A 25,591-nucleotide genomic window follows, 5' to 3' on the forward strand; every position below is an offset into this window, starting at 1 on the left:
GAGTTCTTTATATAGCCTACATGCTAATCCTTTGTCAGATGTATGGTTTGCAAATACTTTCTCCCAGTCTGCAGCTTGTTTTTCAAGCTCTTTACATGGGCGTTCACAGAGTAAGTGTTTTCAATTTTGATGAGGTCCAATTTATCAATTTTTCCTTATATGGAGCAAGCTTTTGCTGACAAGCCTCAAACTCTTTACCTAGCTGCAGATCCTCAAGATTTTCTCTCAGGAATTTTCTAAAAGTTTTACAGTTTTACCTTTGACATTAAACTCTATGATTCATTTTAGAGTAACTGTTACATAAGTTGTGAAGGTTTAGGTTGCAGTTTTCTCCCCTCTATGGATATCCCATTACTCTAGCACCATTCATTGAAAACTATCTTTCTTCCACTGAGTTACTTTTTCAAGTTTGTCAAAAATCAGTTGAGCATATTTGTGTGGATTTATTCCTGGGCTCTCTATTCTGTTTCATTGATCTGTGTGTGCATCCCACTGCTCATACCATACTGCCTTGATTACTGCAGCTGTATAGTAAGGCTTAATAGAGGATAGAATGATTTCTTCCACTATATTCTTCTTTGTCAATATTGTTTTAGTTTTTCTAGTGCCTGTGATTTTCTATGTAAATTTTAGGATAAGCTTCCTTATGTTTACCAAAAAAATCTTGTTAAAATCTTGATAGAGACTGCATCGAACCCATTGACCAATTTATTTATGGAGAACTGACATTGTACTATGTTGAGACTTGCAATTCATGAACACAGTATATCTCTCCATTTATTCAAGTCTTGTTTGGTCTCTTTCTTAAGTATTTTGTAGTATTCAACATACAGAACCCGCACATGTATTATTAAATAGATATCTAAGTATCTGGTTTTCTTTGGAGCAACTATAAAGAACATTGTGTTTTCAGTTTTAGTTTCTGCATACTCATTTTTAGACATAGAAATAAAATTGATTTTTCTGTGTATATTATACATCCTGAAACTTTGTTAAACCCACTTATTAGTTTTAAAGATTTTTTTGGTATATTCCTTTGGAGTTTCAATATAGACAATCATGTCCTGCATATTAATCATTTTTTAATATATATATATTTTTAAGATTTTATTTATTTATTCATGAGAGACACAGAGAGAGAGAGAGAAAGAGAGAGAGAGAGAGAGGCAGAGACACAGGCAGAGGGAGAAGCAGGCTCCATGCAGGGAGCCTGACGTGGGACTTGATCCCGGATCTCCAGGATCACGCCCTGGGTTAAAGGCAGCACTAAACCGCTGAGCCACCTCACCTGGGCTGCCCCAATTTTTTTAATATATTGAAATAAATTTTATATCACTATCACAAATGGAGCTCTAGCATCAACTGGCATAGAAATGTAATTCTAAAAAACAAATACAATAAAGACAAAACATAATTAAATTCCAGCTAGAAACATTTGTCTGCAGAGGCCCTCAACCTTAGCCCTGCATGCTGCTCTATCTCTCTCTCTCTTAAAAGGAGAATAGTGTTGAAAATTTATTAGCCTCAAGTCAAGTCATAGGAATGTTCTACAGAATAGACCACACACCAAGCCATACAATAAACCTCGATACATTTAATATAATTAAAATCATACAAAGTATGTTTTCAAATTACAATGGAATCAGAAACCATCAACATATATTGGGGAAATTCACAAATATGTGGAAATTAAACAAAACACTACCAAATAAGCAATGGGTTTGAAAATAAATCAGAAAAAGCTTATTAGAATAAAAAACAAAATCACGACAGACCAAAACTTATGGGGTGCAGCTAAGGCAGTGCTTAAAGGGCAATTTGAATGCCTAAATTAGAAAGGAAGAATTCAAATAAATATGCTAATCTTGCCCTCTGAAAAACTAGGAAAAAAGAGCAAAGTAAACCCAAAGCAAACAGAGGGAAAGAAATAATGCACACAGAGAAAATAAATGAAATAGAAAAACAATGGAAAGCAATCAGTGAAACTGAATGTTGGTTCTTTGCCAAGATCAACAAAACTGGCAAACCTTTAGCTACACTGAACAAGAAATAAAAGAGAAGGCTAAAATTTCTAAAATCAGGAATGAAGAGCAGACATTGCCACTGAACTTATAGAAATGAAAAGGATTATAGAAGAACACTGTGCACTACACAAATGAGATAACTTAAATGAAATGAATAAATTCCTAAAAATACATAAATTACTCTAACTCAAGAAATAACAGAAAATCTGCGTATACATATAACAAGTAAAGAAATTGGATTAGTAATTAAAATCTTTCCACAAAGAAAAGCCTGGGTCCAGATGGCTTCACTGGTGATTTTATCAAACACTTAAAAAATTGATGCCAATCTTTCACAAACTCTTCTGGACAATAGAAAAGAAGGGAACACTTTTAATTCATTCTATAAAATCTACTGCCTTAATATACCAACATTAAACAAAGACATCACAAAAAAATGAGAACTACAGACTAATATCCTCATGAATACAGACATACAAATCCGCAACGAAATACAAGCATTAACAAAGACATCACACAAAAAAATGAGAACTACAGACTAATATACTCATGAATACAGACATACAAATCCTCAATGAAATACAAGCAATCAGAACCCAGTGGCACAAAGGATTATGCCTCATGGATAAGTGGAATTTGTCCCAGGAACCATCAGGAACACAGGTGGTTTAACATTCAAAAATCAATTAATGTAATACATATATTAAGAGAATAAAGGACAAAAAACACATGATCACCTCAGAAGATGCAAAAAAAGCATCTGGCAAAATCCAACATTCATTTGTGATTAAAAAAACAACAAACTAGGAATAAATGGGAACTTCCCCATGCTGATAAAGAGGATTATGATCCCAACATCATAATAAGAATGATTAAATGTTTTGCCTCTAAGATTAGGAAGAAGACAGTGTCTGCTATTACCATTTCTATTCAATTTGTACTGGGGGGTCTAGATGGGGTAATTAAACAAGAAAAAGAAATTAAAGGCACCCTGATTGGAAAGGAAGAAGCAAAACTATATTCACAGACAAAATAATCTTGTGTACACAACGAGCATACCATAAATGAAATTAACAAAACAATCCCATTCACACTAGCATCAAGAAAAATTAAACACTTAGGAACAAGTTTAAGAAAAGAAATGCAAAACTTGTACACTGACAACTATAAGACATGAGCAAAAGAAACTAAAGATCTAAGTAAAATGGAAAGGCACCTCATCATGGATCAGAAAATTTATTGTTGTTAAGATGTCAATAATCCCCACATTGTTCTAAAGATTCATTCTCTCTTAAAATCCTAGTTGCTTTTTTTGCAGAAAATGAGAAGAGAATCCTAAAGTTCATATGGAAATGCAAAAGACCCAAAATAGTCAAACAGTCAAACAATCCTGAAAAGAAAAACTAAATTGGAGGACTTCTAATTCCAATTTCAAACTTAAAAAAAAAACTACAGCAATCAAAACCATATGGCATTAGCGTAAGGATATATAGATCAACTGAATAGAATTAAACGCTCAAAATAAGACTTTACATTTATGGTCAACTAATTTTTTTGACAAAAGTGCCCAAAAATAATTCAATGGGAAAAGGGTAGCCTTTTCAACAAATAGTGCTCAGAATTAGATACCCATATAGCAAAAGATTAATTTGGACCCCTACACCTCATAATACACACAATAACTCTAAATGGGTGATAGATATAAATGTAAGCTCTAAAATTATAAAATCCTTAGAAAGCATACGAGCAAATTTCTGTGATCTTAATTAACCAATCACTTGAGCATAAGAAATAAAAAGGGAAGGGCAGCCCCGGTGGCACAGCGGTTTAGCACTGCCTGCAGCCTGGGGCGTGATCCTGGAGACCAGGGATCGAGTCCCACGTCAGGCTCCCTGCATGGAGCTTGCTTCTCCCTCTGCCTGTGACTCTGCCTCTCTCTCTCTCTCTCTCTTTCTCTGAATAAATAAAAAATAAAATCTTTAAAAGTAAATAAAAAGGGAAAAAATCACAAATTGGACACTATGCTTTTGCACTTCAAGAGACACAATAAAGATTATAAACAGACAACTCATAAAAGGAATAAAATATTTGCAAATCACATATCTGATAAGGAATTTGTATTCAGAACACATAAAGAACTCTTACAACTCAACAATAAAAAGACAATTCAACTAAAAATTGGGCAGATTTGAAGAGAAATGCCTCCAAAGAAGATATACAGTCAATAAGCATATGAGATGTTTAACATCATAAGGCATTAAAAAATACAAACTAAAACCACACTGACACAACTTCACACCCAGTAGGATGGCAATAATACAAAAGACAGGTAATAACAGTGTTGGTTGAGAATGTAAAGAAATTGGAACATCACATATTGCCAGCAGGCATGTAAAATGGTACAGCCACTGTGGAAAAAAGTTTGGCAGTTCTTCAAATTGTTAAACACAAAGTTTCCATATGATCCAAATATTTCACTCCTCATACCCAAAAGAAATGAAAACATATGTCTACACAAAATTTGTCCATGATTCTTTACAGCAGCTCCTTTTAAAGTAGCCAAAAAGTGAAGACCACTCAAATTTCAAGTTCATTCAACTAACGAATAAGAAAATAAAATGTGGTATATCCATACAATGAAATATTATTCAGCCATAAAAATGAATGAAGTACTAGTAAGGCTACAACCAGATGAATTTCAAAAACATGCTAAGTGAAAGAAACCGGTCACAAAAGACCATGTAAGTGCATGATCTGATTAAAACAAAATGTCCACAAAAAGCAAATTTATAAAGACAAGAAAGTATAGTAGTGGTTGCCAGGGGCAGGAAGCAGTTGGGCACTGGGAGTGACTGTAAATTGGCATGTTCTTTGTAGGATGAAGGAAAAGTTCTAAAATTAGATGTGATGATGACTACACAGCCCTATAATTATACAAAAATTTATTGACCAGCATACTTAAAACAGGTGGAATTTATGACTTCTAAATTAGTTCAGTGAAATATATTTGTAAATAAATTTAGAATTTTAATTATACATTAATAAATGTTTAAAAACTTACAAACATCAAACTAGTCTTTCCCTCTGACTTAATCAAGCTGGGCTTTTTTAATTGAGGTTTGAAAGAGAATTGCAAAGGGAGTCCTTTCCTTGCTGCATAATTCAGTAACAAATAACAAATAGCCAACATAACTTTGTGTTTAACGAAAGATATAGACTCCACACTTTAAACCACACTGCAGGATTTTGAGAAGCCACATTCAGACCTCACTAAGGCCAAACTAGAGAAGAAAGGTAAACTAACCAGAAACCTGAACTAGTGGGACGGTGGTCCCGTGATGTCACCGCTGGATGTAGCACCGGGACTGTCTCCCATTGGAAGGGCTGTGCATGAATTTATGGTTGAAAGTGAGATGGATGGATAATGTTAGCTGGGGCATTTTGAAAACTGTACATATAGGCTGGGCACAAAGCAGAATGGCTGTTGAGGAGAACACTATACCACTGCATGAAAGGCAAATTCCACCCTGAAACATGGTACATCTCCTTCAGGTATCTGTAAGCCAAGCCCACATGTCACAGACATGTTTTGTCTGGCTAGGCTGTACTTTTCTAGGAGCTGCCCCTCTTCAAGAATACCTACCCCTCCTATTCTCATCACGGTTATGGTGGGTAAAATCATCTTGTGTCCCCCAAGTCCCGTCTCTTGACCACAAATGCCCTGTCATGATATGATGATATCCTTCCATGGCAATTTAGACTAGAAACAGAGAGAGAGCCAGAGACGAAAAATGGAATATATCAAATGCCAGTAAGGCAGCCCTGCTTTTTTACTATGTGGATATCAGTACCTTCCAATAAGTCCCGTTTCCTGAAAATAATTTCAAGTGGGATTCAGTTCCAAAAATCTGAACTCCAGTCAACTCTATATCATTGTCTGCTTAAATTTGTGTCCCTCAGCTCTGCCACAAATACACAAGGTTCAGTTCCTTTAAAGTCACACCTTTACTACAATCCAGTGGTGTCAAATGATAGCACCTCCCCTCAGCAAAAGCTGTCTCTACCCACCCACCCGACCCCCTTCCAATGACAAAAGTTAAAGTGATTCTTTTGCAATTCTAGACAAGCAAGCTATTTCAGGATTATAGTAAAGAATGTAGAGATCTGAACTAAGTCTAGGGAGTTTAAAGATTTGTCCAGCCCCCAGAAAAACAAATAATTAAGTGGTGTTTATGGCTGTTATTATAAACCAACCCAATGCAACATGATACAAAGCTTTTGAAATCTTGAAAAAACAGAGCAATTTGTCAAAGGCCATGTTAAGAGCTTTTGCAAGATTTATTTCCATTGTTTATCAAACTTCTGCTTAATCGTACTTGGATGAGCAAAACCTGAGCATGACATTGCTGTTTTATGAAGACCAATGACAGGGAATTGCAGAGAGTTAAATAGCCAGCGCGATGGAGATGATGCAAATTCACTATTTCTTTCTTATTGCATTTTTATTTGGTAAAAATAGCTAGCTTATCAGGCTGCATAAAGCTCTCATCAAATCTCTAGTCCCTGTGGACTGGATCCCTGCAAACTTTGCTCTAAGTAAAGCCAGGTCAACCAACCAGTGTCTCTGAAGGAAACCAGTGTTTCTATATGACACATCACCTTCAGATCCTAGAAGAAAACAGCGAGATTATATAGACCCGACTATAACCTTAAGTTAAAGTTAGAACTAAAATAAACATGGATGCTATGGGAAATATTATGAATTCTAACTCTCCTTACCATATGAAAGTCTTATTAAAATGGCCAGTTGAAAAAAAAATGGCCAGTTGAAATAATGTCAATAAAATTTTTAAAAAGTAACAACAAAAATAATAAAAGCATTAAGCCCAAAGACCTCTAGAGTCAGGGATGTAAATGTGCAATTTGGTTTTAGTATCCACTCCTAGGTGATCCATCCAATTTGCATTTCCATATTATTTTTCCTTAATTCTACTCCGGTTGAATAAATACTACCTGGACCACAAGTGAATGACTATCTATTAAATCATTATACTGAGAACAGACTTAACAACACAGGCATGACAGCTTTCTACATGTAGACATTCAGAGATGAAGGATATTCAGTAGACAAAAAAAATTTTTAATGCATCTTACCTAATATCTGAGAGATCACACTTGTTTCCAGCAATAGCCATTACAATGTTTTCTGGACCGTGCTCCTTCAGTTCTTTCACCCATTTCTTCAGGGTATGAAATGAATCCTAAACCCAAAATGTAAATAAATTAGTCATTGGAAAGTCTCATCAACACAGTATTTTACCAAGTAGAAATATAAACCTAACTCAATTTAACAGAGAAAAATATTTTTAGCAAACGTATGTGAATATGTTAACATCCAGACCCTATCTTGGCACAAAACTTCATATTAGATGTTACACCTAAATGGCCTATAAAAGTTTCCTTTTCTAAAACTTAAACTTGATGAAGAAAATCATACTAGTAATTTTCTTCTATAAATGCCATTAATTTAAAATGATAGCCTTGACGCAACATGAAAAAGACTTAAATCGTAGGACCAGATATGTTCATGCTTATTTCACGAAAGAAAGAGAAAGAATACATCTATACATTCTCTCTCTCTCTCTCTCTCTCTCTCTCTCACGCTCTCTTCCTCTCATCCTGTTCTCCTTTTTGCCCTTCACTCACAATCGTCCTGCAGCAAACCAGTCAAGGTAAACACTAGGTTTTTAGGTAGAAATGGTCAGGAACTCATGGTTGACAACAGTGATGGATCATTAAACCAGCAGTCCTGTGGGCTGAGTCAGAACTCCAGGAGTGGAAAAAACCAGTCTGCAAACCACTGCAGTTACTTGATGGATATCCTAGATCCTCAACATGATAAAGTATACTTTAAATATGGTATACTATATATATGCAAATACACTACACATACATAAACATTATCCTTGACATTTTAAGTAGTGTGATTGAAACACTAATAGAAAGTATTCTCTAATTATAAAACATGCAGAACTTAAAAATAATTCTCCCCTTCCTAAAAAGCTGACATTCTGGAGAGCAGTAGTGGCAATTAAAAAAAATCATTGTTGTTCATTTAATTTGGCTAATAAATTTGAAATGTTTCACTACATATAGGTGAATAAACTCAATATATGGTGCTGCTTATCCCTGGCTACCATGCTATGAAATCTCATTCCAGGCTACTGGCAAGACTCACGCAGTGAAGTCTTTCTAAGGCAGAGAATCAACATAAATAGCATCTAAATTTTAAAGGAGGCATTCTTACCTGTTTGGTAATATCATATACTATGACAGCTGCAGCAGATCCACGGTAGTACATGGGAGCCAGTGAATGAAACTGTTTAAGAACAATGAATATTTTTAGGCCAAAATCAACACATTTTATGCAACCCCAAATTAAATATAAAATTTTCATCCTACATTAGCCTTATAGAATCCCTCAATTTCCCCTAGTATTTCCCCAGGAGCCATATTAGGCAATAAATTCTCCTCCTTGACTGCACATGTGCTTGTGGCTTATAGACCATGAAATTCACTTTTGGGCTAAGGCCAAAAATAAACTTTATTTTAAATGTTCCTGTTCTATGATTTTTTTTTTCTCTACTGCTCATTACTTATCTAATATGACTGACCCAGGGCAATCTCATTAGAATTACTCAGTGGTAAGAAAAAGATGCTTGCCAAGTGGAGGAAAAGAGGAGACTGGCACAGGTCACAAGACCCTCACCGTGTCCTTAATGAGGAACACTGAGCAAGGGCACCTCCACAACCCGCCCTCAGCCTGCACGGCTGCTGTCCCTCAAAGGCACACGGTGACACACACAAGCTCTGTTCCAAAATGTGATCAAAGCAAGACTCGTTGATCACTAGAATTCTTTCCCCCAAAACAGGATAGATAATTATGCTGAGGATACTGCACAGATTCTATGTACTTTCTGAAGAATAGATCTTTGAAAGTTGAGTAGTCATAGACAGCTCAACAGAAAAATGGACAAAGGATATACACAGATAAGTCTCCAAGGAAGAGACATAAATTGCCAATAAGTATTTTAAAAATTCAATTACAGCAAAAGAAATTAAAATAAAAGCATGAAGAGGCATGTGTTAATTTATTCAGTATTAAGAAGATTTATTATATTCATTGTTAGTTTGGATTTGGGCAGGGGACCACTCTCATATGTTACATGGGAATGTATTTTAGACCTTCTTGGGGCATCTGGGTAGCTCAGTGGGTTAAGCATCCGTCTTGGGCTCAGGTCATGATGTCAGGATCCTGGGATCTGAGCACTGAGTTGGCCTCCCTGCTCAGCATGAAGTCTCCCTCTCCCTCTCTCTCTCCCCCTCTGCCCTGCTTGTGCTTTCTCCCTCTCTCAAATAAATAAATAAAATCTTCGAAAAAAAAGAAAAAGACCTTCCTATGAAAAGACTCTCAATATCACTTATCTTCAGGGAAATGCAAGTCAGAATTACAATGAGATATCACAACTGTTAGGATGCCTGCTATCAAAAAGACAAAAGACAACAAGTAATGGTGAGGATGTGGAGAAAAGGGACCCCCGATGCACCTTTGGGAATATAAGTGGGTGCAGCCACTATAGACAGGACTATGAAAGGTACACAAAAAACACATAACTATATGATCCAGCAATTCCCCTTTTGGATATATACCTGAAAGAAATAAAATCAAATACCTCGAAGAGATCTCTGTATTTCCATATTCATTGCAGCATTACTCACAATGCACAAGATATCGAAACAACCCAAGTGCCTACTGACTTAATGAATAAAGAAAATGTGGTGTATGTACATACACAATGGGATAATATCCAGCATTTAAAAAGGAAATCCTGCCATTTGCAACAACATGGATGAGTCTAAAATATATCATGCCAAGTGAAATAAGCCAGAAGTAGAAAGAAAAAAAATGCATGATCTCACTTATATATGGGATCTTAAAAAGTCAAATACACAGAAGCAGAGAGAAGGGTAGTTACCAGGAGTGGGTATGGGAGGGAATTGGGAAGTTGGTGAAAAGGTACAAAGTTGCAGTTATATGGGATGAATAAGTTCTAGAAATAGAATGCACAGCATGATGACTGTGGTTAATTATATTGTATTGCATCTGGGAATTTGCCAGAAGAGTAGATTTTAGGTGCTCTCATCATTTACAAAATATGCGAGAAGATATGTTAACTAGTTTGACAATAGTAATAATTTCACTATGTCTATGTACATCAAATCATTGTGTTGTATAACTTAAATATATAATTTTTTAAAGATCTTATTTATTCATTTGAGAGAGAGCGAGAGCAGGGGGAGTGAGAGTGGTAGAGGAAGAAGTAGGGCTCCCCACTGAGCACAGAGCCCCACACGGGGCTTGATCTCAGTGCCCTGGGATCATGATCTGAACCAAAGGTAGACTGAGCCACCCAGGCACCCCAATATATTATTTTTATTTTTAAAAAAAGAGATACTTTCTTTAAAAGCCATTGTGGATGATATATACCAAAAGTTAAAATGTGCATATTGTTTGACGCAGTAATTCCACCTACAGGAACATATATTGGAGTGATCATCACATACAAAGATACTCATCCGTATGTTATACATGGGAGCAAATATTTGAAAACTAATGGTTCACCATACAGAATCCATTAATGGTATCTGCGTATAATGGCATATTCTGAAATAACTGAATGATGGTGAAGATTTTTATTTATAGGAAAAGATTACATACTGTTAAAGAAATTTAAAAAAAAGTCTCAAAGCAGCCTATGGAGCATGCTACAATTTAGGATAAAATGTGAGTGGGTAAATCTATGTGTACAGCTATAACAATGTTTCTCAAAATGTTAAATGGGATTTCCAGTGATCTGTACATTTTTCTTAAAAGAGTCTGCATAGCATTATGCATAGCATAAATGTTTACAATGATTTTTTTAAAAAGAAAATCGCCTTTTAAGTTAAAAAAGAAAAAGCAGTAATTTTTATTGGAGAGTAGGATAAGGAGCAGAAAGGGAAGGAAGGATCAATCCTGAAGCTTTTCCAGTGAACGACAAAACCCTTGCTCATTCATGTTTATTTCCCACACAATACTTATCACTGAATAAAGACCTGCCAAGGGGAAATGATCCTATTTGGGGATATGAAGCACATCAGTTCCTGAGATTTCCCTTTTAATGCACTGAAGAGAGTTAGTGTGGCACTCTCAGGAGTGTGGAAGGAGGCAGCCTCTTTCTCACCTCCCCAGCCCCTGTGCAAGCCTCACCCTGGACAGAAATTGCTCTGGTGCCTCTGTGGTTTTTTAGAAAAGGGAATGTGTTGGATAGAGCTCAGGATGAACCCAGGAGTTCCCAGCTGACAGCCTTGGCCACTCGCCAGGAGTCACTGGAGGACAGGGGGCCATTTACCACCCATGCCTTTCATCTCCACTGCCCAACACTGTGCGTTTGTTGTAATTGTCAGGCATCAATAAATCTCTTTTCAATACATCCTTTGGAAATCCACTCCCCGGTATAGAAAATAAAATCAGAATTCCTGCCCAAATGGAAGAAAAAACAATGTATTTTTGAAACATTCCTGCTTTGCTAAGGGTAGGGAATGCATATAAAGTGTCCTTTAGCCCAACTATATAAAATGCCTTTTTTTCGAAATAGAATAGAATGTATAAGAATAGAAATAGAAATAGAATGTATAAGAAAGGTCCACATAAACAACACCATGTAGGTATAAAATTTATACTTCAAATATCAAGATATTCGTGAACTTAAGCACAGAGAGGAGCAAACTGTGGGCATCTTCTTAAGACAGAGTTCATTTTCAGCTCTGATACCACCAACTGAATCTGAAATGGTCACTGGTGTGCAGGTCTCATGAATTATTGAATAGATCTTTGTATATAATGCATTACTTGTTCTTTCCTTCCTCCAAATGGAATCATTTTGAAATAAATCTGTTGGTGAAGCTACTTAAATGACTTTAGTGCCGGGGACTTGGGGGTTTTAATGAGTTAAAAGTTCAAGTCTGAGTTCCAAAACCCAATAATGTATTGACCAAAGGATAATATTAGTGGAAGACAAAAAGATAAACCACTTCTAGCCTACAATGTATATACTCTTCCCCATACAAATATAAAAACAAAAGCACCACAATTGGCTTTAATACTCAACATGACATAATTCAATTTCCGTTGAGCCCAAATTAAGACTGATGAAAACACTCACATAAAAGATTCTTCTAGAAATACAGTTTCATAATCACAGGAGGTTGCTATAATTTTTAACTCTCACCTTAACGAGTTCTTTGAAAATTAGCAAGACAGACGCCAATTCAAAATCCCTTCTTCCCTAACTATCCAGCAAAATATCTAGAATACCAAATTAAAGTGCTCAGATAACTCTCAAGTGGCATTTAATTATTTAGAAGAAGCACAGGGAATTGTGAAAAGTCAATCTGACTCTCAAAAGAAATGTCCTTATTGTGGGTGACTTTGTGTTTTTTAATTGTTGCATCATCTACAGAATAAAAGAGAAGGGAATGGTCTTCTTCAACCTTCTCAGCTTTTACAGATAAATGCTAACCCTGCGCTCACTTCCAGCAACTGGGAGAAGGATAAGTGGGCATAACCTTTCTGGAAAGCAATCGAACAATGAATATCAAGAGTCTTGAAAAGGTTCACACACTGATTCAACAATTGCACATCTGAAGGGAATGATCCAAGATGGTCACAGGGGAACCAGAATTCACTCCAGAATACAAATAATGCTGAAAAACTGGAACACACTTCAATGTCTAGCCATCAGGGGCCAGAAACATAAATTTGTCTAGACTCCCTCTGAGTCTAGATCTCTTCATACTCTGCCCTTAGCCATACAATGGACTGCTGGGCAGCAGTGAAACTCTCATTTCTGAAAAATATATGAGATGGCACAAGAGACAAGTGGAGCAGTCTGGTACTTCCCAAGGGTCTTCTACAGAACCCTGGGCTCATGAGGTGATTTTTGGAAAAAAGGTTTCTTGGCCAAGTAGGTTTCAGAAATGCTGTATGTAATAATGATCTTCTAGAGATTTACAAAGTATTATTAGTACATTGAAGGCTCTGAAAATTTCTGTAGTAAAGAAAACTATTTGTTCCAGTTTTAACTTAGACTACTCAATTTTTTTTAGCCTTTTTACAAGTAATATTTATTAACATCTTGAGACCTAGTATGCTCAGAATCCACATTGAAGGCAAAGTATGAAGGGATCTAGACTCAAAGGGAGTCTAGATATCCATGCCTGGCTCTATTCTGGTAAAATGTGGGTAGCGGTGTGGGAAACAAAAGCAAAAGAAAAAAAAATCAATTTCCTTACAATTTACGGTCCATTGACAAGTCCTTGAGACAGGCAGAGTGACTCTCCTCTAGGAACTCAACTGTCTCCATGTTAATTAATACTTTAGCTTAATATTAGCTCAACCTCCAGGATCCTGTAAGTCTCCTCTAACATATAAAAATTCCTTTGGGGGCACCTGGGTGGCCTAGCGCTTGAGCATCTGCCTTTGGCTCAGGTCATGATCCCCGGGTCCTGGGATCAAGTCCTACATCAGGCTCCCTGCAGGGAGCCTGCTTCTCCGCCTGCCTATGTCTCTTCTTCTCTGTGTCCCTCATGAATAAATAAATAAAATCTTTAAAAATAATAAAAATAAAAATTCCTCTGGAAACTTTCTTTGTCTCTACCCCCCTCCCCCAAGATATATGTTAGCAATCATCCTTCCAAGCATATGGCCCACTGATAGACATCTGAAGGGTCTCATGACTAAGATTTTACTAGATAGTGTAAATGGCCTTTTCCCAACAACAGCTAAGCCCCTCAAGGTCCTGGAAAGCTTGCTTCCAAATTCCTCAGAGACTTATGCTATCCCTAACCCCCTCCTAACTGGAAAGTATATAAACAGCCATTTCTCATGACACCAGTGTAGCTCTTTCTGAAACTCGGGTCCTGTCCTCATGCTTTAATAAAACTACCCTGCTTGCACTGAAGATGCCCCAAGAATTCCTTCTTGACCACTGGCTCTGAACCTCAATATTTTCATGTCAGTTAGCAGTGAGGGTGGAGTCAGTGGTGATAACTAAGGTTTTTCTAGCTCTGTGACGATCCTCACGGCCAAGGTACGACAGACTCTGGATAGAACCTCCTTCCTTTGCCCTGCTCTTGATTCTTCCAAGTGCATTACCTACAACACAAACCTTTCTTCCCTTCCCACACCACCCCATTCATGTGTGCATGCACACACTAGTCAGCACACAGTGGAAAGTATTATTCCAGGAAATATCCTAATCCTCCAGACCACCCAGTCTGCTTCAGGAAAAATTCCTTAAATGCAGGTTTGTGGAATCATAAATTCCATAGCAGCAAAAATTCTGCATGTCAAGAATGAGCAGTAGTGGAAAACACATAAAGTTTCCAAACAAGGACAGGCTCCAGCTGGGCTCTGTCCCCCAGACGAGAATTATCCAAACCAGACTGCTCTTGCATCAAGTCCAGTAACTTGTAGGGATTGGTTATGTGCTATGATTTTCAGAGGACACTGTCCCTGGTGAGTCACTTCAATGCAACCAGGGAGCCAATGCTGATCGGTCTCTGAATGCCAGCACACAATCAGAAATTCTCACCATCCCACAGAACCCTGAGGCCATGGACAGTCAAGGGCAGAAACCAAAACATATCCCGTGGTTCATTAGGATTCAAACAAAGAGAGAAGTGGTAGAGGAAAATTCCTGACATTCCCAACATTCTCAGCTGGCAAAAGCTGAATGGAAAAACCATTACTGACTGTTCTTTCTGTGCCATTCAGAAGAACATTTCTGATTTTTACACAGACCCTCTCTTTCCACAGAAAAGCAGAAGGCCTATATAATATGCCCACTCGGATGTCCTAAAATCCAATAGTAAGTAAAGCTGAATAGAAAAAGGGCTGGGAAATTATAAGGCAGACTATTAACAGTAGTTATTTCTAATAATGCCATCATAGGCAGACCACTACTTGTAATATGTCCAGATTTTTCTTTAATTTTAATAGGACACACTACTTTTACAATGAAAGGGGATTCCCACCCCCCTTCTTTCTTCTTTCTTTCAATTTGCCAATTAAAGTCAAAGAGCTTCCATGGCATTCAGGGATCAGGGCATTGAAGCAAACATATCAGGAGGAAGCTGGGTTTTAGAGGTAACCTGATCTCTATTTGCCTCCTTTTTGACAAAGTAAGGTGCAAACCTTCTTTAGTAGACAATGATACAACACAGATCCAAACATCTTTCTACAAAAAAAAAGGGGGGGTTGGAGAGTAGGGCATGGGTCAGTGTTTTTGTAAAAGACAAGGTAATGAACTGGCATATTCTGATCCTTAGAATAATGCATAAGACAGAAGTCAAGGTTTTGAAATGATGTAGAAGTACATTTTTTCCCACCCATGTAATACCCAACTACAGAGAACCTCAACTCTAATTCCTATCTGTTAGCAAACCAATGGAATTTCCTAAAAGTCCACAACTCTGCCCCACCCCGTCCTTAAGTTCTCTGCATTTCTCATCCCACACAGCCACCATTCATTTAAAGGAAATGCCATGAGGTTTGGTCATGGCTCCCTTTCCCTCTGTACTCTGCTCAGGTTGCTCTGAGTTTTCCCGTCTGTATACAGCCCTCCTGTTCACGATAAACACCCCTCTTCGAGAGAATGGGACAGCAAGCAAATATCACCTGGATCAGGACAGACCTTGGCCCATGGGCCCCAGAGCAGGGCCTGACCCTGCGCTCTCTGGCAGTGTTACCCATCCTGCAGTCCTGCCAACATGGTACCCGAAGGAAAGCCTGCCTTGCTGGGCACCCATGAGGAGCTTCCCAAGTCTGTGACAGCACCTTGGTAGGAAGAGATCAGATCCACACAAGACACACTTGCAGGTATGTGGTTTCATTCACCCCCAAAAGCACCAGGCACCCAAGCCTCTGTGCTGAGTTCACCTAGTGCAGCCTGCAGACCCATCTTTCCTTGACTGGTTATCTGGAAGTTTCTACTGGAGTATTTGGATACTGCAGTGGCCTCCACACTGGCCACATAGCAGCCAGAGGGATTGTTTTTAACTTCTGAGTTATGTCATTTACATATACCATCAAATCTATTTTTGGCTTTTTAATTGTGGAAATTTTCAACCATACGCACAAGAAGAGAGCCTGGTACACCGTGCTTCCATTCTCTCGTTCCCTAGCCTCAAGATCAGCCTGAACACATGACCCCTGGAATGTTTCCACCTCCCCTCCCACCTCACCCCTTACGCTGGAATCTTCTGAAGCAAATACTTGACGTCATATTATGTTAGCCCTAGAGCACAGTGGTTTTTTTCTTCCAACAAAGTCAAAGGGTGGTGTTTTTTCAAAATCATTCTAACTTACTAAGCATAAATCTGAACTCTGTCCTGTGGTGTCACTCAGGCACCCAGTCTTCCTCCCTCTCTCTCTCTCTCCAGGCCCTGGCCTCCGAACATGCAGCCACATGGAGCCCTGAAGGTCATCCTACATGCCTTCCCCAGCCTGGACCCTTACTCACACATGTCATTCATGTCTTCAACTGCCACCTCCTCTGAGAACCTTTCCTGACCCCTTATCTGGATCATATCAGGGACTCAACAAATATGTAACAACACAACACATGTGATGAATCAATAACCCTGTGAAGGCAGGTTAACCAGGTAAGCAGGTAACCAGGTAACCATTTTACAGATGAGAAAAAAGGCTCAGAATGGTTAAGTAAATTGCCCACAGACACACAGCTCTTAAATGGTGTCACCAGACCTTGAACACAGATCTTCTGACTCCAAATTCCATGATCTTTCCATTTCTCAGTTGCTTCTCTCCAGTGAAACATTGCATGAGTTGATGTAATGCAGATATGGGCTTATACTAAATGTTTTCACTCATTCAACACTTGGTACATAACAGGTACTATTCTAAGGAGTTGGCAGATAGAATAACAGTCCCAAAGATATCCCCATCTTAATCCCTGGGACCTGTGACTACATTATGGTACATGGCAAGGGGGCATTGAGGTCCTAATGGATCTAAGATTGTTGACCGGTTGACCTTGAGATGGGAAGATTACCCTGCATGATACACTGTCCAGCAGCCCTGCCTATGCCTTGGTATTGGCCTGGTAAGTTCTTCTCCGACTTCTGACTTTCAGAACTGTGAGTGAGTGAACTTGTGCTGTTTTGAACTACTAAACATGGGGTAATCTGTTACAGTGCCCCTAGGAAACAACTAGAAGGTGAAGAAGGAGGGTGGGGTCAGGCTACATTTTCAAAGGGGCTCTGGATAGAAATGTCTCCAAACAGCGAGCTCTGCGTTCTAAGGACACTCGAGCTGTTCCTACAGAGACATGTCCCTCTGCGCCTCCTCGGGAGCACGCTCTTCTGTTACTCAGTGACGACCATGTGCCCAATTTCCTTGTCACGAATGACATCCACAGGCTTAGTAGGCCCTTTGGTTTGTACTTCAACCAGATTTAGGAAATTAGGTGCACAAAAGTGAAAAGGGAGGGAAAACAGAAGTGGGAGTGGAGAGGAGGCCAGGGGAGGCGAGAGGAGAGAAAATATGACCAAAGTGCTTGTTAGGTTCCTCCTGGGTGCAAGCCCGGCCTTCCCGTCCTCAGGGCTGCCTGCAGCCTCTGCCCCCGACTGTCTCCAACCCAGGAGGCACAGACAATGCTGTGCAATTAGAAGCCATTCAGGGCCTCCCAGACCAAAGTCCAGCCCCGTGAAACATCGTTCCCTGACTCGAGAAATGTCTTCCTGCAGCGGCGTGGCCACCCGGCCCGGAACACGCCTGGAACGTGGGCAGGGCAGCCCGGGAGCAGGGAGCCCGGCCACTGGGAGCAAAGGACAACGCTGGGGTCTGCTGTGACAGAAGGGGGCTGCGCATCCTCACCTTGAGAGGCTTGAGGCTCCACACTCCCTCTCTGCTGTTCTTGTCCACCTCCCGCCTCCCTTCCTGTCGCTCTGGCCACTGGCCGCAGGCTCGGGTGCTGGGAGTCTCCCTGCGGACTTGCTACATTTATTGTATTTATTTATTTTTCAGTCTTTCATACCATTTTATTTTCTCTCTTCAACCATAATAATATGATATCCAAATTTTGTACCGATTGGAGGGTCGGTAAACACAGGCTTATCCAGCCCACTTACAGGCCAAGGCAAATGCTGCTTCTTGAAATGGTCCCACCAGGGAACCTCTGCTCATCCAACCCAAGTCGCCCCCTTGCCCGGCTTTATCTTCACTATACTGTATGGCCACTTCATTGAATCTCATTCCATTTATTTTAAAATGCAAACACATCCCTTGTCTTTCTCTCCTACATCTCAAGTCCCAGTTTCCTAAATGATGCCCCCGCCCCCATGTGGGCCACCCCTGGTGCCAGGTGTGCCAGCAGAGGTGCTCCAGCCCCCTCACACTGCCATCACGGCAGGGCCCTCCTCCAACGCCACAGTCACACTTTCCTTCCAGCTTCCGTCACCAATTTTTTTTTAAGATTTTATTTATTTATCCATGAGAGACACAGAGAGAGAGAGAGAGAGAGAGAAACATAGACACAGGCAGAGGGAGAAGCAGGCTCCATGCAGGGAGCCTGATGTGGGACTTGATCCTGGGACTCCAGGATCACACCCTGGACCGAAGGTGGCACTAAACTGCTGAGCAGTTTTGGGGGTTTTTTTGAAATATTTTTGAAATACCCCTGGACCTCTTCAGCTGTACCGGTTTTATTTATTTATTCATTTCTTTAGGATTTTATTTATCTGATACAGGGAGAGAGCACAAGCAGGGGGAGTAGCAGAGGGAGAAGGAGAAGCAGGCTCCCCCCTGGGCAGGGAGCCCGACACAGGACTCGATCCCAGGACCCTGAGATCACGACCCCAGCCAAAGGCAGACACTTGACCCACTGAGTCACGCAGGTGCCCCTGCCATACCACTTTTAAATCAAGTGATTGCCAAGGCTCCTTCTAAACGGAGGTGACGTGGCCCAGCCCTATGGATAGCGGTAGCCCTTTACCTCATTTTCCACAGCATCTACGGGATTTGCAAGCTTCTGCTGTGTCTCCGTATTCCCTTTGAGGGAGTTTTAGGGGAGTGGAGGGGAAAGGAGGAGTATTTCCCTTATCAGGATAGCGATCTGTACTGATTCAAAGCACTGATCTCTTGTGATAGGTGGGGAAGGACAGCCAAAACCAGGTCCCAACGCTCTTCCACCAGAGGTAAAGTCCTAGGAGAGTTGATCTCTCATGGGTGTGGGAAAGGTGCACTGGGGTGAAGCAATTTCCCTGCGGGTGCTAGCTGCCAAGGCCACATGGAGCTGGGCCTGTATTTCCAGCCGCTGCACAGCAAGCCCAGGAGAAAACAAAGAGCAGCTCATTCTGGGCTTCTAAGAGGCCCCATTCTTCAAGGACTCCCAAAGGTCAAAATTTCCTCTGACTTGAGCCATGGTCTATGAAAAGAGAACCACTTTCTTGACCGCAGAGTCCAGGGCCCCAAGGAAAGACAGAAAGAAAGCAAACAAGTTTCTTTTGCTATTTGTCCATCCGGAGCTTGACCTCAGCTATTTGCTGCCTCCTTCCCTTCTCTTTTCCCGGGACCCGCTGAGACCCGGCGTTTGGGCCCCAGCTCTGCCTGGCTGCCCCTCAGCTGCCTCTGCACATGTCATCCTGTGGCCTAACCGTTCCCACTGTAGGAGCGTGGTAGGCGCTTGCAAAGGTAAGCCGGAGGGGAGCAAGCAGCACGGCTGCACGGGCTGCACCGCAGGCTAACCTGTCAGCTCCTAGGGCCCCAGCGGGACTGTGCCTTCTTCGGGGACCCTGCTCCCTGGAAAACCTCTGACAGAAGGAGCAAGTAAAGAGTAAACAAATCTGGGTGCTATAAATATTATACTGTCATTTTCTTCTTTCCTGGAGTGCCTGAAATATCTCAAAATTGAGGGGCAGAGAGGGGGGAGACAAGTTTGTACACTCACTAGGAGAGTCACTGAAAGCCTTTGTATCAACAGGTTTCCGAATATTATCACACTCTCCTGAATACTGTGCATTAAGGAAATAAAGTCTGGTCCCGGGTTAGATAATATTGCTGAAAAAAGTAAATCAGCTGCAAATAATATTATTTTGAAGGCAGGTTTCTTCTTTTAAAAACATAATTTAGTCAAGTATCATACATTTCAAACCTAGTAATAGTTTGGTAAATTGTAAGTGATCACCTCACAAATATAACCTTATTTATAGTTCTATATTAATTTGTTCTGGGGAACACATTTTAATATTTCAAAGATTTAATATTTTATTCAGAATTTTTTCTTTAAGTACCATTATGAGCTCAAGGCTGCACTTCTATCCACAATTAGTGATAAAAAATAGCTTGCAACTTACTTATGACTTATAAGTTAAAGGTTTAAGGAGTGGGTAACCTCAAAGTTATCTACAGATTTAACACAATCCCTATCAATCAAATACAGGCAAGGTTTTTGCAAAACTGTACAAGCTGATCCTAAAATTTCTGTGTAAATACAAGGGATGTGGAATAACCAAAACAACCTTGAAAAAGGAGAAAGTTGGAGGACTCATACTTCCTAATTTAAAAACTTGCTTAAAAAACTACAGCAATCAGGGCAATGTGATATTGGCAAAAGGTAAAACAGATCAGAGAAAGAGAGCTGAGGGGATCCCTGGGTGGTGCAGAGGTTTAGCGCCTGCCTTTGGCCCAGGGTGCGATCCTGGAGACCGGGGGTCGAATCCCACGTCGGGCTCCCGGTGCATGGAGCCTGCTTGTGTCTCTGTCTCTCTCTCTCTCTCTCTCTCTCTCTGTGACTATCATAAATAAATAAATAAAGTTGAAAAAGTTAAAAAAAATTGAAAAAATAAAAAAAGAAAGAGAGCTGAGTCCAGAATCAAACCCGCACATTTGTGGTCAACTGATTACATTAACAAAGGTGCCGAGAAAACCAATCGCACAAAGAATAGTCTTTTCAATAAGTTGTATTGAGACAACTGATTTAGTTTAATAGCAACATACAGAAAGTAAAGTTGAATCTTTTCCTTATAAGATATGCAAAAATTAACAACAAATGGAACATAGAGCTAAAGGTAAGAACTAAAACTCTAAAACTCTTAGAAGAACATATAAGAGTAAGTCTTTGTAACCCTGAGTTTGGCAAAGACCAATGTTGGTAGGAATGTGGAACCTCATACATTGTTTATAGGAATATAAAATGGAAAAAAAAAAGAGGAATATAAAATGGGATAGCCACTTTGGAGAAGTTTTGGTGGGTCCTCAAAATGCTAAACATAGAGTTACCATAGGACCCACCAATCTCAGGCCTAGATATATTCCCAAGAGATTAAACAAACAAAACTATCTACATGAAAACTTGTACATGAATGTTTAAAGAGGCATTACTCATAACAGCCAAAAATGTGGAAACGACCTAAATGTCCATGTCTATTGAATGGATAAACAGAATGTAGTACATCCATACAATGGAGTATCAGTCAGTCATGAAAAAGAAGGAAGCACTGATTCAAGTTACAATGTGGATGAACATTGAGAATATGATGCTAAGTGAAAGAAGCCAGTCACAAAAACGCACAGATTGTATGATTCTCTTTATATGAAATGTCCAGATGAAGCAAATCTAGAGGCAGAATGCAGCCAAAGGCTGGGAGACTTGGGATGAAATAGAGAATGACTGTTAATGGGTTTAAAATTAATTGTGGCAACAGTTGCCCAATCTTAATATACTAGCGTCCACTGAACTGTACACTTTAAATGAGTAAATTATATGGTCTGTGAATTATATCTCAATAAAGCTGGGTTTTTTAAAAAGATTTTATTTATTTATTTGAGAGAGAGTGAGATAGCATAAGTAGCAAGGAGCAGGAGAAGCAAGATCCCCACTGAGCAGGCAGTCTGATGTGGGTCCCAGGACCCTGGGATCATGACCTGAGCATCCTGACCTGAGCAGAAGATTAACCGATTGAGTCACCCAGGTGCCCCTCAATTAAGCTGTCTTTAAAAAAGAGAGGTAATACTCTACATGATGATAATCCATGCAGACACAAATTCAGACAAAGGTGTTTATCGGTTAATTTTATTTCCAACCACTAAAACTCCAGGATGGAAGTTTTTTTAAGTACCATTTTTTTTTTAAGTACCATTTCCATAAAAGATGAAAGCATGGCTCAGCTGTTTCCAAAGTGAACCAGAGAATGAAAATAAGAAGCTTAATAAACTGAAACTTTGAGCAAGTCTAGAATGGGTGAGGCAGTGGACAGGAAAAGAGTTCCCCCATCAAGGAACAGGTAAATAGAGAATTTCACATCACAGCTACCTTCACTGGGCTCTTTCCAGAAACACAGGGAGGGACCATCTCAAGTACCAGGAAGTAATGAATATACAGTTGACCCTTGAACAACATAAGTTTGAACTATACAAGTCCACAGATTTTTTTTAAAGTACAGGACTGTAAATGCATTTTCTGTTATGAGTTTCTAATAACATTTTCTTTTCTCTAGTTGACTTTATTGTAAGATTACAGTACATTACATGTAACATATACAATATTGTTCATTGCCTGTTTATGTTCTCAGTAAGGCTTCCAGTCAACAGTAGATACAGTAGGTATTTTAGTAGTGAAGTTTTGGAGGAGTCTAAAGTTATACCTGGATTTTCAACTGGTGGGGGGGTCCCCCCCGAGCCCCCATGTTGCTCAAGGTCCATTGTATTTTAAAAGCCACAGGAGGGCAAGCATTATCTCTACAGTTTTAGATTTCTTAACATGAAATTCATTTTGGGGGCAGCCCGGGTGGCTCAGTGGTTTAGCGCTGCATTCGGCCCAGGGCCTGATCCTGGAGACCTGGGATCGAGTCCCACGTCAGGCTCCCTGCATGGAGCCTGCATCTCCCTCTGCCTGTGTCTCTGCCTCTCTCTCTTTCTCTCTCTCTCTCTCTGTCTCTCTATCTCTTGTGAATTAACAAATAAAATCTTTAAAAAATTTTTTTCATTTATCTTAAAAAAAAAAAGGAAATTCATTTTGGATAAAACGTAAAGTGAGTAAAAGTAAACTCAATGGAAAAAGACTGAGCTAGATGTCTGAAAAGAAATTCCAGGCTGGATGAATGGAGCCTCCAAAGCACACAGAGCAAGAGAACCCAATAGAAGCCTATGGCAGAAAATTACGGCCACCAATTACTTGTTCACCTTTCCATGAATCCATGCCCTGTTTATGCCAATGTAGTTTTCTCACTTCCTCTAAAGGCCATGTCTCTCTATCCTTTGACTTTGGGCTGAGCCATGTGACTTGCCTTGGCCAAAGTAATGTAGGTCATGTGTCATATGCTCATTCTAACCCTAGTGTTAAGGGGCCTTGAAGGGGCCTTGCATCTGTGCCTTGCTCCTCGTGCTTCTGCATTGCCCAAGGAGTGCTTCCTCAGATAGCTGCTGCCTCTCTAACCCCAGAATGAACAAGCAAGCAGTGTCCCCCTTGTGTCCTCACAGCTTGAAGTAGAGCCACCTCAGCTAGAAAGCTCCATAATATTTTTGTAACATTTCTATAAGTACAAGAGTACGCACGCCACTGGGTGTGGAGCCCAACTCGAGGCTTGAACTAACAACTCAGAGATCAAGACTTGAGCAGATTTCAAGAGTCAAACATTTAATGGACTGAGCCACCCAGGCGCCCCAGCATAAGAGTACTTTTAAATAGAAAGATATAAAAAAAGAATTAACAGGCACAGCCAGGTGTCAACTTTCAGGATTAATAATAGTATTCTAAATTCTAAATAAAGTGTTGTTTATTTAAGATCATATTTAGAATTCTACAATAGCTCAATCTTTTATTAGATAATACTGGCTTACTCAGTCCTATACAGTGTTCAATTTGTTCTTAGCATTTCTTTCATTTTCGGTGTTCTATCAAATTTTTAAAAATACCCCCCCAAAAAACAGTAGTAATAAATTACATAATTCCCTACACAAATCTTTGAATTATTTCATTTTTACTATTAAGTTCAAAGCTCCATAATTTCTAGTAAGTATTGGGAAGGGAGGTCTATTTTTTTAGCCTATATATATGTTCTTCAATTTCACTTTAAAAAGTATATAATAATGAGCTTGATTTCAGAAGTCAGGCTATTCAACTTCAGATGTATTAGTAGAGTAAGGGGAGAGCTTTTTTATTTTAACCAAAGAACCATTAATTCACCTTTGCAGAATTTGTGACTGTGGTACATTTGAAACCCAAATTTTTTTTTAAGATTTTATTTATTTATTTATGAGAGACACAGAAAGAGAGGCAGAGACACAGGCAGAGGAAGAAGCAGGCTCCATGCAGGGAGCCCAAAGCGGAACTCGATCCCGGGACCCCATGATCACACCCTGGGCAGTTTAAGGTGGCGCTAAACTGCTGAGCCATCCAGGGATCCTCTGAAACCCAAATTTTACAAATACAACCATTATGATGAGGCACTAGGGCAGAGAGGCAGCCATAGTACTGACTTCAACCCAAGTGAAACCAGATAATAAGATGATGCTAAAATTTGTTAATGTTAGATTCTTAGAATAAGCATCAAAATCTTCTAAGATACTAACATTTTAATGGAATTATCCTACGGATTGCAACTGTGTTTTAAAACAAAACCAGAATGACTTAGAAGCACACATCTAGAAGATGGAGGTTATAATTCCTATTGATGAGACTTTTTTTTGAGGGAGAGAAAAAGAGAGGGGGGAGAGGCAGAGGGAGAGGGAGAGAGAGAAAGAACCCCAAGAAGGTTCCATGCTCAGTGTAAGTCCACCGCAGGACTCAATTTCACAACCCTGAAATGATCTAAACCAAAATCAAGAATCGGCCACTTAGCCGACGAAGCCACCCAGGCACCTCAAGACATTTTTAATAATAACATGGATATTCTAGTCCCCAGTTTATTTGGAAAAACAAAGTAGAGAGTCAAAAGGAAACCCAGAGGGAAAGAAGGATGTGTTGACACATTATGACAGAAGTCTCATCTTCCCATGACAATTCTGACCAGTGGGAGATAGGAAGATGAAACTGGACAGACAAGTTCCTTTCTCTCCCCTGGGACCACTTCAAGCTCCCGTGTAAAACCTTCCAGAGACATCTGCTGACCTACTGCTGAGTTCCATTCACAGCTCTGTACAAAGCAGAACCAGCACAACTCATTGCAAGAGGACAGGATAAAAACCCCCAAAAGCCCACAGTGACGCTACAACACAGGTACTCCAATGGCACTCTTGACCGCTCCACACCCCTCTTGGCAGCAAAAAAACGAATGCATAAATTTTGCAAATGTTAAGCTTCTAACAAATTGGATTCAACAATCAATTGGTTGATTGAAGTGGTTAAATTTTAAAACATTTTTAACAGAGGCAGTCCAAGGATTACAATTTGCCATTGAAAAGATCATAAGATGTCCGTCATATGTGCTTGAATGAAAAGCATAAT

General features: G+C 39.6%; 1 protein-coding gene across 1 annotated transcript in view; it reads right to left on the reverse strand.

Annotated features, from left to right (window-relative positions):
* RAB31 (RAB31, member RAS oncogene family) overlaps positions 1-25,591 on the reverse strand; it is a 130,047-nt gene that overhangs the window by 35,151 nt on the left and 69,305 nt on the right. The window contains exons 4-5 of the mRNA XM_026005954.2: positions 8,332-8,403; positions 7,179-7,285 (exon numbers count right to left, since the gene is read on the reverse strand). Coding sequence (XP_025861739.1) covers positions 7,179-7,285; positions 8,332-8,403 — 179 coding nt within the window. The remainder of the gene's footprint in view (positions 1-7,178; positions 7,286-8,331; positions 8,404-25,591) is intronic.

Source organism: Vulpes vulpes, chromosome 13 (assembly GCF_048418805.1).
Source record: "Vulpes vulpes isolate BD-2025 chromosome 13, VulVul3, whole genome shotgun sequence".
In the NCBI taxonomy this organism is placed as follows: Eukaryota; Metazoa; Chordata; class Mammalia; order Carnivora; family Canidae; genus Vulpes; species Vulpes vulpes.